Consider the following 12,993-nt stretch of genomic DNA (forward strand, 5'->3'; position numbering starts at 1 on the left):
AATCACAGGCTGGTTCTCCAAAATCACTGCCTGGTTCTCCAAAATCACAGGCTGGTTCTCCACAACCACAGGCTGGTTCTCCAAAATCACTGCCTGGTTCTCCAAAATCACTGCCTGGTTCTCCAAAATCACAGGCAGGTTCTCCACAACCACAGGCTGGTTCTCCAAAATCACTGCCTGGTTCTCCAAAATCACAGGCTGGTTCTCCAAAATCACTGCCTGGTTCTCCAAAATCACTGCCTGGTTCTCCAAAATCACAGGCTGGTTCTCCAAAATCACTGCCTGGTTCTCCAAAATCACTGCCTGGTTCTCCAAAATCACAGGCTGATTCTCCAAAATCACTGCCTGGTTCTCCAAAATCACAGCCTGGTTCTCCAAAATCACTGCCTGGTTCTCCAAAATCACAGGCTGGTTCTCCAAAATCACTGCCTGGTTCTCCACAATCACAGGCTGGTTCTCCAAAATCACTGCCTGGTTCTCCACAATCACAGGCTGGTTCTCCAAAATCACTGCCTGGTTCTCCAAAATCACTGCCTGGTTCTCCACAATCACAGGCTGGTTCTCCAAAATCACTGCCTGGTTCTCCAAAATCACAGGCTGGTTCTCCAAAATCACTGCCTGGTTCTCCAAAATCACAGGCTGGTTCTCCAAAATCACTGCCTGGTTCTCCAAAATCACAGGCTGGTTCTCCAAAATCACAGGCGGGTTCTCCACAACCACTGGCTGTGGTTCCTCCAGAGGCTGTGGAGGAACCACAGCCTGTGGATTCCTCATTTCTTTGTCTTCCTCATGTCACCTCGCCACAGCTGCATTCATGATGAATATGCTCGCCATAGACGTATTCCCCCCGCAATAATCAATCCGACTCCTATGGCTGCTGCAAAGCCTGTAGTTACATGCTTCAAGAACTTTGTCTTCTTTTTTATCTCAGCCTGTGGTTCCTCCACAGTTTGTGGAGGAACCACAGGCTGGTTCTCCACAATCACAGGCTGGTTCTCCACAATCACAGGCTGGTTCTCCAAAATCACTGCCTGGTTCTCCAAAATCACTGCCTGGTTCTCCAAAATCACAGGCAAAATCACTGCCTGGTTCTCCAAAATCACAGGCGGGTTCTCCAAAATCACTGCCTGGTTCTCCAAAATCACAGGCGGGTTCTCCAAAATCACTGCCTGGTTCTCTACAATCACTGCCTGGTTCTCCAAAATCACAGGCAAAATCACTGCCTGGTTCTCCACAATCACTGCCTGGTTCTCCAAAATCACAGGCGGGTTCTCCAAAATCACTGCCTGGTTCTCCAAAATCACAGGCGGGTTCTCCAAAATCACAGGCGGGTTCTCCACAACCACAGGCTGTGGTTCCTCCAGAGGCTGTGGAGGAACCACAGCCTGTGTATTCCTCATTTCTTTGTCTTCCTCAATTTGGAATACATTATTCAACACTTCTTCTATCACAGCCTGTGATACTGTTATAGCCTGTGATAAAACCACAAGCTGTAAGTCCCAAATTTCCAGGTCTTTTTCCAGTAGCTGGATTTCATTCTCCAAGTCTTGTATTTCTTTATCCAGCGTTTCCAGTTCTTTTTCTTTCAAAAGAAATTGAGAATAATTTGGTATTTCACAAAAGGAACCAGTGACGCCATCCATTTTTGTTGAAGCAAGATTCAAAAGTAATCTGAAATTGTCGAGCTCTTTACTGACTAAATGTGTCTTTCTGGAACCAAAGTTCAAGATTTCAGTGTTGGGATGTCATAGTGAAAAGCGTGATGTCACAATCTGATGTCACAGCCTCAGTAGAACAAATGGCAAACTCATCAAGTTTGAATGAAAACAATCTGCGTGTGTTTTTTTTTTTATTTTAATTTTTTTACTTTATTTCAAACAAATAACATGAGCATACATACAGAGGTTAAATCAATGTCAAATATTAAAATATAATAAAAACAAAGAATAATTGCAGATATTGAGGGTGTTGATGTGAAAGTCTAGAAAGACAAAATTTAAATAAATATATTGTATATACATTGGTATAATATAATGATATGTACTTATTCAGTTAGGTTTCATAACATGTCAAAAATGTATTCAAATACATATGAAGATTGTATATTATAGCAAAAAGAATAATAAAGGCAACAAAAGAAAAAGATAACAGGAATCTTCTTATGAGAAGTCAATTCTTGATTGAGTTGAAAAGCTTTTGTTACTCCAGGTGAATTGGAGTCAGTAGGATGACGATGTCTCCAAATACCTACTAAATTTGCTAATGTTGTTGTGTTTTTGTCATTTGTATTTGTGCTTTCAATTTGCTGAAGTGGTTTGCACCTCAGGGCCGCCATGAAGTTTGTTCTCCGCCATGCCGTCAAAATGCTGCAGTAGCCAGTTCATCACATCATAAGTCGGGCAGTGTGGCAGAAGGGAATTGCCTAAAACATGCTCAATTTATGTGTTGCATTATCTCACATCTCCAGCTTCTACTGGAGGCAGAGGCATCAAGACCTTTTCCACAAACTAATAATTTCTACAGTGCGGAATTTTGAGAAAAAATGATTTCGGAATAAGAAGGAAACATGAAAAAGTGTAAAAAGTGGAGCACTATGAATGTCTTATTGTGGCTCCTAACACCAATGCTCTCCCACTCTGCATGCAGAGTCATGTTAAAACACATGAGCCAAAAACATGTCCTTCTGTTGTAAAAAAAAAAAAAAAAACAGTTAACCCATACGCTGAACCGACAGAAGACGGCAACGTGGTTTGTTTGTATTTTATCGATTCTTTATGGTTATAAGATAATTTATTGTTTCTACAAATGAAAAACAAACCGAGGCTTGATCACACAAATACTGTTGTGCTGGAAGCATGGCTGCTCTACTTTCTAATAGGCTATAACCATTTCGAAACAACAAAACATCTTTAAAACATTGCGCTGAAATTATAATCTGAACTTGTTTTAATGCACAGTTGACACAGCTGACATGCTATACAGTATGTTCTAACTGCTGAGCCGTCACACAGTAGCTTCACTTTCTTTTTGCAAACCAGCTTGAGTAAAACATTGTGCTTGGAACCGAGAGTCAGTATTTCAGACATTCACATTCAGCAATGAAAACTGTTTAAATCTCCAATACAAATAAGAGCTTCAGAAACAGGCTGCCACTGTGCAGCATCCAGAAACCTCTATGTGTTTTGTGTTTCGATTTTTATTTGATAGACTGACACAAAAGCATTTTATTTTAATTTAATATTTCAAAAATAGGAACCTGGAATGTTTGGCTTTCATTTGATACAAACTGGTGAAACCAATTATATCTATCTATCTATCTATCTATCTATCTATCTATCTATCTATCTATCTATCTATCTATCTATCTATCTATCTATCTATCTATCTATCTATCTATCTATCTATCTATCTATATGTATATATATATATATATATATATATGCATATATATACATATATATATATATATATGCATATATATACATATATATATATATATATATATATATATATATATATATATATATATATATATATATATATATATATATATATATATATATATATATATATATAATTTATTTATTTATTTTTTTTTTTTTTTTACTTTTTCACCACCATTCTCACCATACTTCTAAAACCTGAATCCACCATCGCTCCTCCGGGCAGTGCACGCCTTCCCTGACCGCAGATCCAGACTGTAAAAGGTGGTGGTGATGCTGCTGATCCTCGGTATTTAAAGCCCCAGAAAGCGGAAGCCTGGTCTGGGCCGAGTTATCAGCTGACAGGACAGACAGGGAGGCGCTGTAGTTTGGCTAGCGCGGCTCTGGCTGAGCTGCTGCACCCTTGTTTCGTTGCTCCTTCGGACCTACAGTGAACATGGAGTGAGGAGACAAAGCGAGGCTGAAGGGGCGCAGATAAAAGCTGCCCTGAAAAGTCACTGAAGACCGAAGAAGGTGAGTAGCTGTTAGCTTCCATGTCCTTTAGCCTCTAACGGCTAACAGACACACTGACAGCTAGCTAACACAGCTCAGCTATTTACCGTGTTTGTTGTTACCCGGAAAACATAGAGAAGCTGTTAATGTCGCGTGATAGCTCAGCTATTAGCAGGACTTTTCGTCATGAACCATTGCCTTTCTGCTGGTGTTTGCTTTCGGTATCAGGACGCCGCTGCTGAGCTCCAGACAATAGCCTGTGTCAAAGCCCCCAACATCTGTCTGCAGCTGTAACATGAGCCGCTGAAAGCCAGAGCAGAAAGAAAACATTCCCACCTCAACATTTACGTTCACTACTCTCTTTTTGTTTCCCACCAGTGTGCCTTATTTTCTTTAAATCCGCGCGTCTATCTTAAATAAAACGAGACGTGTCTGGTTTAGTCCCAGTGTTTACACGGCGCCCGTGTCCAAACAGACAATAAATGATTAGGTTTAGCTGTTTGTGATTTGGAGAGGAAGAGGAGGAGGAGGGTTACCTCTTTGTTTATCTGGGTCAGGGATTGTGACACGGTCCTAATCGTGGCCCCATGTTTTCAGTCTACACGAGCAACGACCCAAAGTAAGGCAACAACTTATTTGCTCAATAATACAGGAAGGAAGTTGAAATTTGGGCCCTTAAGCTTGAAGCTGTAGATTCAGGAGACTTTTGTCTGGTCTGTAGTGGAGATTCTGTTGCATTAATAAAAGTTACCATAGATCTCAGATTAAGTAATTAATGTATTTATTTTATTTCAATATATCACTTGTTTTAGACTGAGTAGATGATTTTTTTCCCCGTCTATTAAAGAATGATGGGACATGCATGTCCAAGCTGAAATTTATCAGCAAGTTCACATTTCTGTTAGTCTCGTTCACTTGCAATAAATATGCAAGACACCCCAATTTGCTTGGCTGAGATGCAATTGTGGCCCCAAATATAGCCGGTTCGGTCTCCTGTGTGGGTCATCTGGAGACAAGCAGCTGGTTATCATTGGGCCACACATCTCAGTCACGGCTGCTGACATCACTTTGGTCTTTTGGAAAAGATTAACAACTGCTTTGGGGGGGGAAAAAAAAACTGGTCTGTTTCCAAAATATCTCATAGACGATGCAAAACATAAGAAGAATGTTTCTGCTGACGTGGCAGGAAATGCATTCATGGTTTCTCTGGGAATATTGAGTAAAAATACCACCATTTTACATCATTTACTCAAAAAAAAAGGTTTAGTGCATAATAATACATGATCTAACACGTTTGTTTTTGATAGTAAGCATAATCTGTCTTTTTAAGAGTTAATTTATGCAAGTATGTAAAGATGAATGCATGGAGTGTTATGTAATCCTATGAAGACCAGAGGAAAAAGACTGAAACTGTCAGAAATAAATCAATTGTTATTCATGTACCAAACAAGTATTTTTTTCTTATGTTTTTTGTTTCTTCCTCTTTTAACTTGTATCAGTCAAAAAAAGAAGAAGAAATGAATAGATTCTCCTCATTTGTGCAATAATAACCCCTAATAGCATGCAGGTACATTGGAAATAAACAAAAACTGAATATCATAAAAAGATGCCTGATAATTTGTCACTCATTCTGAAATGAGTGACGCCAGGCGCCTATGTTAGTCACACATAGCAAAATATTTTAAGCCTTTATTTCTTGTAATTTTGATGATCATGACTTAAATGTATTATGCGTCACAAAACTTTCAAAACCTATCCCTTCCCTCTCTTCCACTTGGATTTCTGGTTTGGTTGTTTGTTTGCCTTGATTGGTTAGTTTGGATTGACTTGAACTACTTTAGTTTGGTTCACTTAATTTAATACATAGAGTTGTGATATGTTGTATATGTAGTTCAAATTCAGAGTTTTGACCCCTCCATAACCAAAGAAACTGATCAGAATGCTGTGTATAAATACATATTCATCAAAAGTTCTGTGGTAGGAAAGCTGTACCGACAAAAGGAGCAAAATCCATTCAGGAGTCCAATGCTCAAATTAATCTTACACACGGACTACAATTGTCCCATTTGCCAAGTCACTCCTGAGCCAGAAAGAAAGTCAGACCTGAGCTGAGGGAAAAATCATCACTGTTGCTTGGTGGTTCAGTTTTCAGAAGAACGTCAAGTTTGCATTCCAACTGCGTGAAGTTCCCACAGCCGGTGATGAGTTGTAGTCAATCCGGTGTTGGCCAGCTGCGTTTTTATCAAGTCCACAGTCGAGACGCAGCCGCCTGACAGGAAATTCTAGAGAACATCTCTCTTCCTTCTGCCTTGTTGATATGCCGATGTCATTTTCCAACTTGGCATCTCGCCACTGATGCAGGAATTCATGTGAAAAGAGGCCCAACCAAATATTGAGTGCATAGAAATGAACACGCCAATGAGAAACCTCATTGACGTTTCTGTTTAAAAACAAACAACAAATAAAAACAACTTTTTATTATGATCTCTAATTTTCTGACGCGCTGAATATTGGGGTTTCACTGTCTGTGAGCCATAATTGTCAGAATCATAAGAAATAATATATTTTCAGTGACATTCAAGTTTCTTGAGATGCAAAAATCTGTTGTATTTTAGAACATAAAATACCCTTTTTTTCTGGTTAGTTTAGCTCCTCTTTTTAAATGTCGAGTGGTAGGAAATCCGTATGGGCAAAAGGAGCCCGTCTTTCTCAGTAACATGCACAGTTAATGAGAAAGACCGGGACTTTTTCTTTTTTTTCCTTTTCAAACTGAATTTATTTAGTTTTTACCAAACTCAATCAAACCTCTGCATGTCTGCTTCTCTGTAGAGCCATTGTTCTCTGGTGGAAAGCTGCAGGCGTTCTCTCTCTTTGTCATCCCTCGACGCCATCGCTTCTGCCTGTACGGCCAGCGTCTGGACGTGGCGGACGAGGCGACCATGACGACAGGCGGGTGCTGCCACCTGCCCGGCTCCCTGTGCGACTGTGCCGGCATGGCGGGCATGTGGAAGATTGTCGAGGAGGCGGGCGGCGAAGGATGCCAGGCCCTCTACGTCACTCAGGTCACGGCGCTAGACGGGCGGCTGCTGTCCTCCGTGCTCAAACCTATGAGCGTACAAAGGTGAGACCCGGACTTGTCGCGCATCTCAACGTGGCGACAAACGGATTCAGGGGGAGTTATTTGAATGAATGTTGTCCGTTTGCATCAGCGACGGTCCCATCTGCCGCATTTGCCACGAGGGGGGCAGCAGCGAGGGCCTCCTGTCCCCGTGTGACTGCACGGGCACGCTGGGCACGGTGCACAAGAGCTGCCTGGAGAAGTGGCTGTCGTCGTCAAACACCAGCTACTGCGAGCTCTGTCACACGGAGTTCAGCATCGAGAGGCGACCCAAGCCGCTCACAGAGGTAACCGTCGCCAGCGTCGTCCGTCTGCATCCGTCTTCTCTTTCTCGTCTCATTCGTTGGCCTTGCAAAACTTTTCATTCTAGCACTTTTTTTATTTCCCCCTATGTTTTTGTCATACTTAGTTGAAATAAGTTTGAAAAATCTAGTGCGCATTTTGAATTCATCTCCACTTTTCGCCGTCATTTGATTCTCAGGTTCTTTGAAGTAACCTCGTCTCTGCATGCTTGAAATTTGTCCATCTTTCTCTGGAAGATGACTCGGGTTTAGTCAGGCTGACTGTAGCGTGTGTGCAAACCTCAATTTTTAAATCTAAATGTTTTGTATTTAAACTTAAATACAAAACATTATTTGTATTTCTTCACTCATGTCTTACATTTCCTTATTTATACAATTACACATCATGTTTTGTTGAGTCACACATCTTAATAAAGTAAAACAAATGACAAATCTCCATGGGGTGTGAGCACATCTGCGGGGAACTTTATGCTTGAAGATCTGCAATGTCGCTCTTCTTCCACTCTCGTTTTTGACCTTTCACTTCCCCGCTCCACAGTGGCTGCAGGACCCCGGCCCCCGTAACGAAAAGCGGACGCTGTTCTGCGACATGGTGTGCTTCCTCTTCATCACGCCGCTGGCGGCCATCTCCGGCTGGCTGTGCCTGAGGGGGGCTCAGGACCACCTTCGCATGGGCAGCTGGCTGCAGGCCGTGGGCCTCATCGCGCTCACCATCGCCCTCTTCACCATCTACGTCCTCTGGACCCTGGTGAGCATGACTCCCGACGCAGCCCAGCTGCAAAAAAAAAAACCCCAAAAAAACCTGTTGCCTTTGCTGATGTCTCTTCCGCGTTTCCGTCCGCCAGGTCTCTTTCCGCTACCACTGTCAGCTCTACTCTGAGTGGAGAAGAACGAATCAGAAAGTGCGCCTTCTCATTCCCGAAGCCAAGGAGTCCAGCTCTTCCCAGCATTCCTTGCTCTCTAACAAACTGAAGAAGTCTGCCAGTGAGAGTATAGTATGAGAGAAGATGGAGGCAAGTGGGAAGCTTGCATCACGTTTGTTGGCTGGACTTCGAAGAAGCACTTTTGGGCTTTTTAAAAAAAAAAAAATTGTTTTACTTTTTATCGCTTTCTTTCTTCTTTGCATATTTTTTCACTCTGTCATACAAATGCAGGAACGCATTTAAATCGAGTCCTTCTGTTTTACATCGCTGGATGTCTGATAAAGTTTATGCAAGAAAACAAAACAGAAAAGACGAAGGCAGCATGTGATGTTCAGAAGCACACGACTCATCATGATGGACGCGAGGATGATGAGGGTCCTGCTAACCATGAATGGATTGCTGTAATCGTGGCCGGTAGTTTGACAACCTCTCTTACAAAAGTATTCACTCCCTGAAGTGTTGCACAGCCCCGCCAGCTGTAACCAGCAGCCATGAAAAGACCCAGTTTGTAACTAACGTCTTTAACAGTATTTAAAGGAAACCTCATTCAGAATGATTTCGCAGCGTGACGAAAACGGCAACTGCACCCTAAGCGGGTGTTTTGTGTTGCCGTGCATTAACCTGCTCTGCTTCTCTTCGTTTGTAGCTCTCATCTTACTGTGACTGGAGCAGGTTGGGGAAAAAAAACCTCCCGTCTGATTTATGCTTCACAACCCAGATGTTGATAATGCAGTTTGAGTTTAAACGTGCAACTCAAAGTGTGTAACATGAGATTGTGCAATAACAGCAATGTGGAAATTGAGGCTTATACTGTAAACAAAGATACTAACATGCACAGTTATGCATGTTGACCTCACAATTAGTGATTTTTAGGGGCTTTTTTTTTTTTTTTTGTCGCCGTATTTTTAAATTCACTTTAGTCTGGATTTCCTGTTTTCCAGCCGCAGCAGGCTTTGCCAGCAAGGTCTCCGTATCGTCAGCACTTAACATGACAGTGTTTATTTAGAGGGACAGAAAATAAAATGGCTTTTAAAAGAACATTTTTTTATATAAATTTAAATTTAGAGTATTGCAGAAGCATACTCTCTGTTTTGAGTTCAACGTTGCTGTTGGAATCAGTTTTGGGATGGTCAGACTCGTGGTTGGCGATCTGGACGCCTACCTCGGTGCAGTATTCTCTTAATGTGAGCCTTCTGGAGCAGGAGTGTCAAACTCTGTTTCATTTTGGGCCGTATCAAAAATCTGGATGTTCTTAAAGGGCCGGTTGTGCCAGAGTGCATTGATAAAACCCATTAAACCACAGGCGTCAAACTCCAGTCCTGGAGGGCCACGGCCCTGCAACTTTCAGATGTGTCTCCGCTGCACCACACCTGAATAGAATAATGAGATCATTAGCAAGGCTCTGGAGAACTGATCTACACAAGGAGGAGGTAATGAAGCCATTTTTTTCCAGTGTTTTGTGGCTCATCTAGAAACTGCAGGACAGCGGCTCTCCAGGCCTGGAGTTTGACACTCCTGCATTAAACTGTTAAAATATTAACATGTCTCTCCAGGATCTTGTGATTGGTTTTTGGGGGGATTTTTATTATCAAAATCACTAATTTTCTGATGCTAATTTAGAAATATTTGTAAGGAATTTTTGTGATATTTGAGTATGATAAATATCTTTTTTTCCCTTCTTGACATCAAGTAAGGATTGGGCAGCAGTCACTTAGACTTTTTTTTTTGACAAATTTGAGAAATAATTGAAATCAGAAACAATGGGGGATCTGCTGGGTTTTTTTTATGTGAATTTTGAGGATTTGTGAAAATCTGGATGGATTTATTGATGTAATTTGGACTCTAGAGGGCCACATAAAAAGCTACAGTGGGCCAGATTTGGCCCCGGGGCCTTGAGTTTGACACCTGCTCCAGAGGGTTCATATAAATGCAGGAAGATCTGCTCCACAAGCACATCCTCCAAACCGTCCAGTTGGAGTGAAAATGTTTCAGCGTGTTTCCTGCGCGCCTCCTCACGCCCAGTTCAATGCGTCCTCTATACACCGAGCTTATTACAATATTTTGTGGTATTCCATTTAAGGATAAAAAAATATATAGAAAAAAACTCATCTGTATTTATTTTTTTGACAGTATTTCTATCACCTGTTTGTCAAAGTTTCACAAACACAATGCCTTAAAAATAAAACTTTCCTGTTGTTATATAGGCTGATATGTCCGCTGTTGGTATTTCACAGCTAATTTAAACATTTTTGATATTTATTGAAGCAGCCATTAAACCAAAAAAATGTCCAAACAGCAGCAGTAAAACATCTCAACCAAACTGCCAGGTTTCTAAAACATCAAGTGAAGTTAATGCCATAAATTGCAGTTTTTATCAAGATATTTTTCATGCGCCTGGATCAGACTTACTAGTTTGCTATTATCACACAAGTGATCATGCATGTTTACGTTGTAGATGGATCTATTTTTTCCAAGCGCGGTGTTGTTGCAATTTCAGGATGGAAAGCTTGGTTTCAAACACTTTAAGTTTACAGTAACCGGGCGGATGAAACGGTTTTATTTTTCAAGTTTTCAGGATGTGAAATTGTGCCACAAAATGCTTCTGCTGGAGATTTTGTATAACAGAAAATTGTTTTAAGGGTATTTGATTATTACATTTTTACACACACACACACATATATATATATTCCAATAATGTTTACACTAGCTTCTACCAGTTAATATTTGATGACTGGTTATTTTAAATAAATAATGCATTTAATATCCTTGCTGAGACTTCACTGGATCGTGGCTGTGATTTCCTGCTCATCGTAAACACCAGCGGCCATCAGTGTTGAGCAACAAAGAAATGGATTGACGTCTCTTGTATTAAGTGTCTAAAATTATGCAAAACTGCCCCCATTTTGGCTGCAGCGTTGCCATAGAGATGTAAAAATCATCACCCACTTCCCTCAGGCGTCTCTCTGCGCTGTGGTCAATCTGTGTGTTCAACCCATAAAATGTCGCCCAAGAGATTGTAAATAATGTAAATGTCACTCGTTTTTCTAACACTTCTGTCCTGTTTGTATTTTTGTGTTTGGTTTGTTTTAAAGAGGCAGGATTTTTACTCCATAGGTTGAGTTTTGCAGGTCTTTGTTTATATTATCACGTTGTTTTCTGGTACACTACAGGATGTCTTTTTAAAAATCCTGGTACCTTCAATCAGCCACCAATTGTTTGCTAAAATGTAATAATAAATGCAGCGTGGGTATTAATCAAGGAAGTGTCGCCTGTGATCATTAGCCGGTCGTGTTGTTGTGCTTCCAGCAAAAGCGTCTCCTGGTTTGAAGACCCTGCAGTTTCATAAGCTTGTTTACATCTCATCCTTTAACTCTGGCGAAGGAGGGGTCGTCTGTTCGCTAATCCTGATGGAAAACAAACCACTAATCTCAGGTTTTACTATGGAATAAGTCACATCTACTCATTCAGGCTTCTGCATAAGCTTCTTAGTTGAAGCTCAGAGTATTAGATTTGCTGTTGTTGATGGCAAAAGGTTAAAAACAAAACCAAGCTTTTTGCATCCTTGGCCGTCTCAGGCTACTTTCATACATTGTTCCCTAAATCCTCAAATATATACTGATTTTTATCCATTACTTGAAAATGTCAATTTTAAATGAAAAAAAGCAAACTATCTTTTATTTTTTTGTAAAATTCTGATTGACATGTGAGCAAAATTTCTATAAAAATTGCTTTTATCATTTAGCTTTTCTCACTTTAAAAACACAAACTTCACAAACCTTCATTTCACCTTCCTGGTGCTCGTCGTATTTTAAATGCTCCTCTTCAGTAATATCTTGACCATTTGGGTTTCTGTGACCCACAGCAGAAAATCTCAGAATTGCTGGATAAAACACAAAGTGTTCACCTTTTAAACAACAACCAAGTTTTCTGCTTTCCTGTTACTGATCTCCGCAGAAGCGTCTCTATCCACCGTCTTTTGTACCCAAATCTGCTTTTAATGACCTTGTTGAAACCTGGCCAAATACACCAAGAGTTTTCAGTGATTCAAATCATGTTTCTATTGCCCAAAAAGAAATGAATAAAGTGTTTGCCTTTCTCTTCATTTAAAACATGCGATACCCTTATGAAGCTTTGGATCTGAGATGATCTATATTCTTTTCCTACAAAAAATATTTGATCAAGTTTGTATAAAGTTTGCTTTGTTCGTTGCCAAGAGAGAAAAATATTCTCAATAAAATTCTTTTATTTTTAAAAATAATATGTTTTGTCCTGAAAGTTGATTGAGTTAATCGTTTTGGCCCATAACTTGCAAAACAATCAAGAGTTTTTGTCGGGTCTGAAGCTGAGCTGCGCTCTTTCCTTTTTAGACGGTGGATCCAGCTGGACTGTGAGATATTTTATAATCCAACTCTGGTTTAAACTTGTCCAAAACTCTGCCGTGTTTCCTTCAAAATGTTCTCTGACAATCCACCAACACATTCACAGAACAAACGGATTTTACGCAGAAGAACATGTGGAAGTTTTGCCTGGTGCATTTTTCTGAGGAATCCTTTTGCAAGGTACTGATGGTTCCGATTTTTACGACATGTTTTACTTACCCAGCGAGAGCAAGAGAGAGGCCTCTAAATTGTGTTTTTGCTCTTTTCATTTCTGACTTCACTTCCAAAAACTCAGCTCTTTGTTTACTGCGCAGAGAAGTGTTTGCACTGTCTTTG

At 40.6% G+C, this 12,993-nt stretch overlaps 1 protein-coding gene across 1 annotated transcript; it reads left to right on the forward strand.

Annotated features, from left to right (window-relative positions):
• The first annotated feature begins 3,679 nt into the window (after nucleotides 1–3,679).
• Nucleotides 3,680–9,999, forward strand: marchf2 (membrane-associated ring finger (C3HC4) 2). Its single transcript, XM_055046837.1, has 5 exons — nucleotides 3,680–3,956; nucleotides 6,765–7,056; nucleotides 7,145–7,340; nucleotides 7,894–8,103; nucleotides 8,201–9,999. Exons 2-5 carry the CDS (start codon nucleotides 6,875–6,877, stop codon nucleotides 8,354–8,356), a joined length of 744 nt encoding a protein of 247 aa, XP_054902812.1. The 5' UTR covers nucleotides 3,680–3,956; nucleotides 6,765–6,874; the 3' UTR covers nucleotides 8,357–9,999.
• Nucleotides 10,000–12,993: the final 2,994 nt, after the last annotated feature.

The sequence above is a fragment of the Poeciliopsis prolifica genome, unplaced genomic scaffold, assembly GCF_027474105.1.
Source record: "Poeciliopsis prolifica strain line A6 unplaced genomic scaffold, Auburn_PproV2 SCAFFOLD002, whole genome shotgun sequence".
NCBI lineage: Eukaryota > Metazoa > Chordata > Actinopteri > Cyprinodontiformes > Poeciliidae > Poeciliopsis > Poeciliopsis prolifica.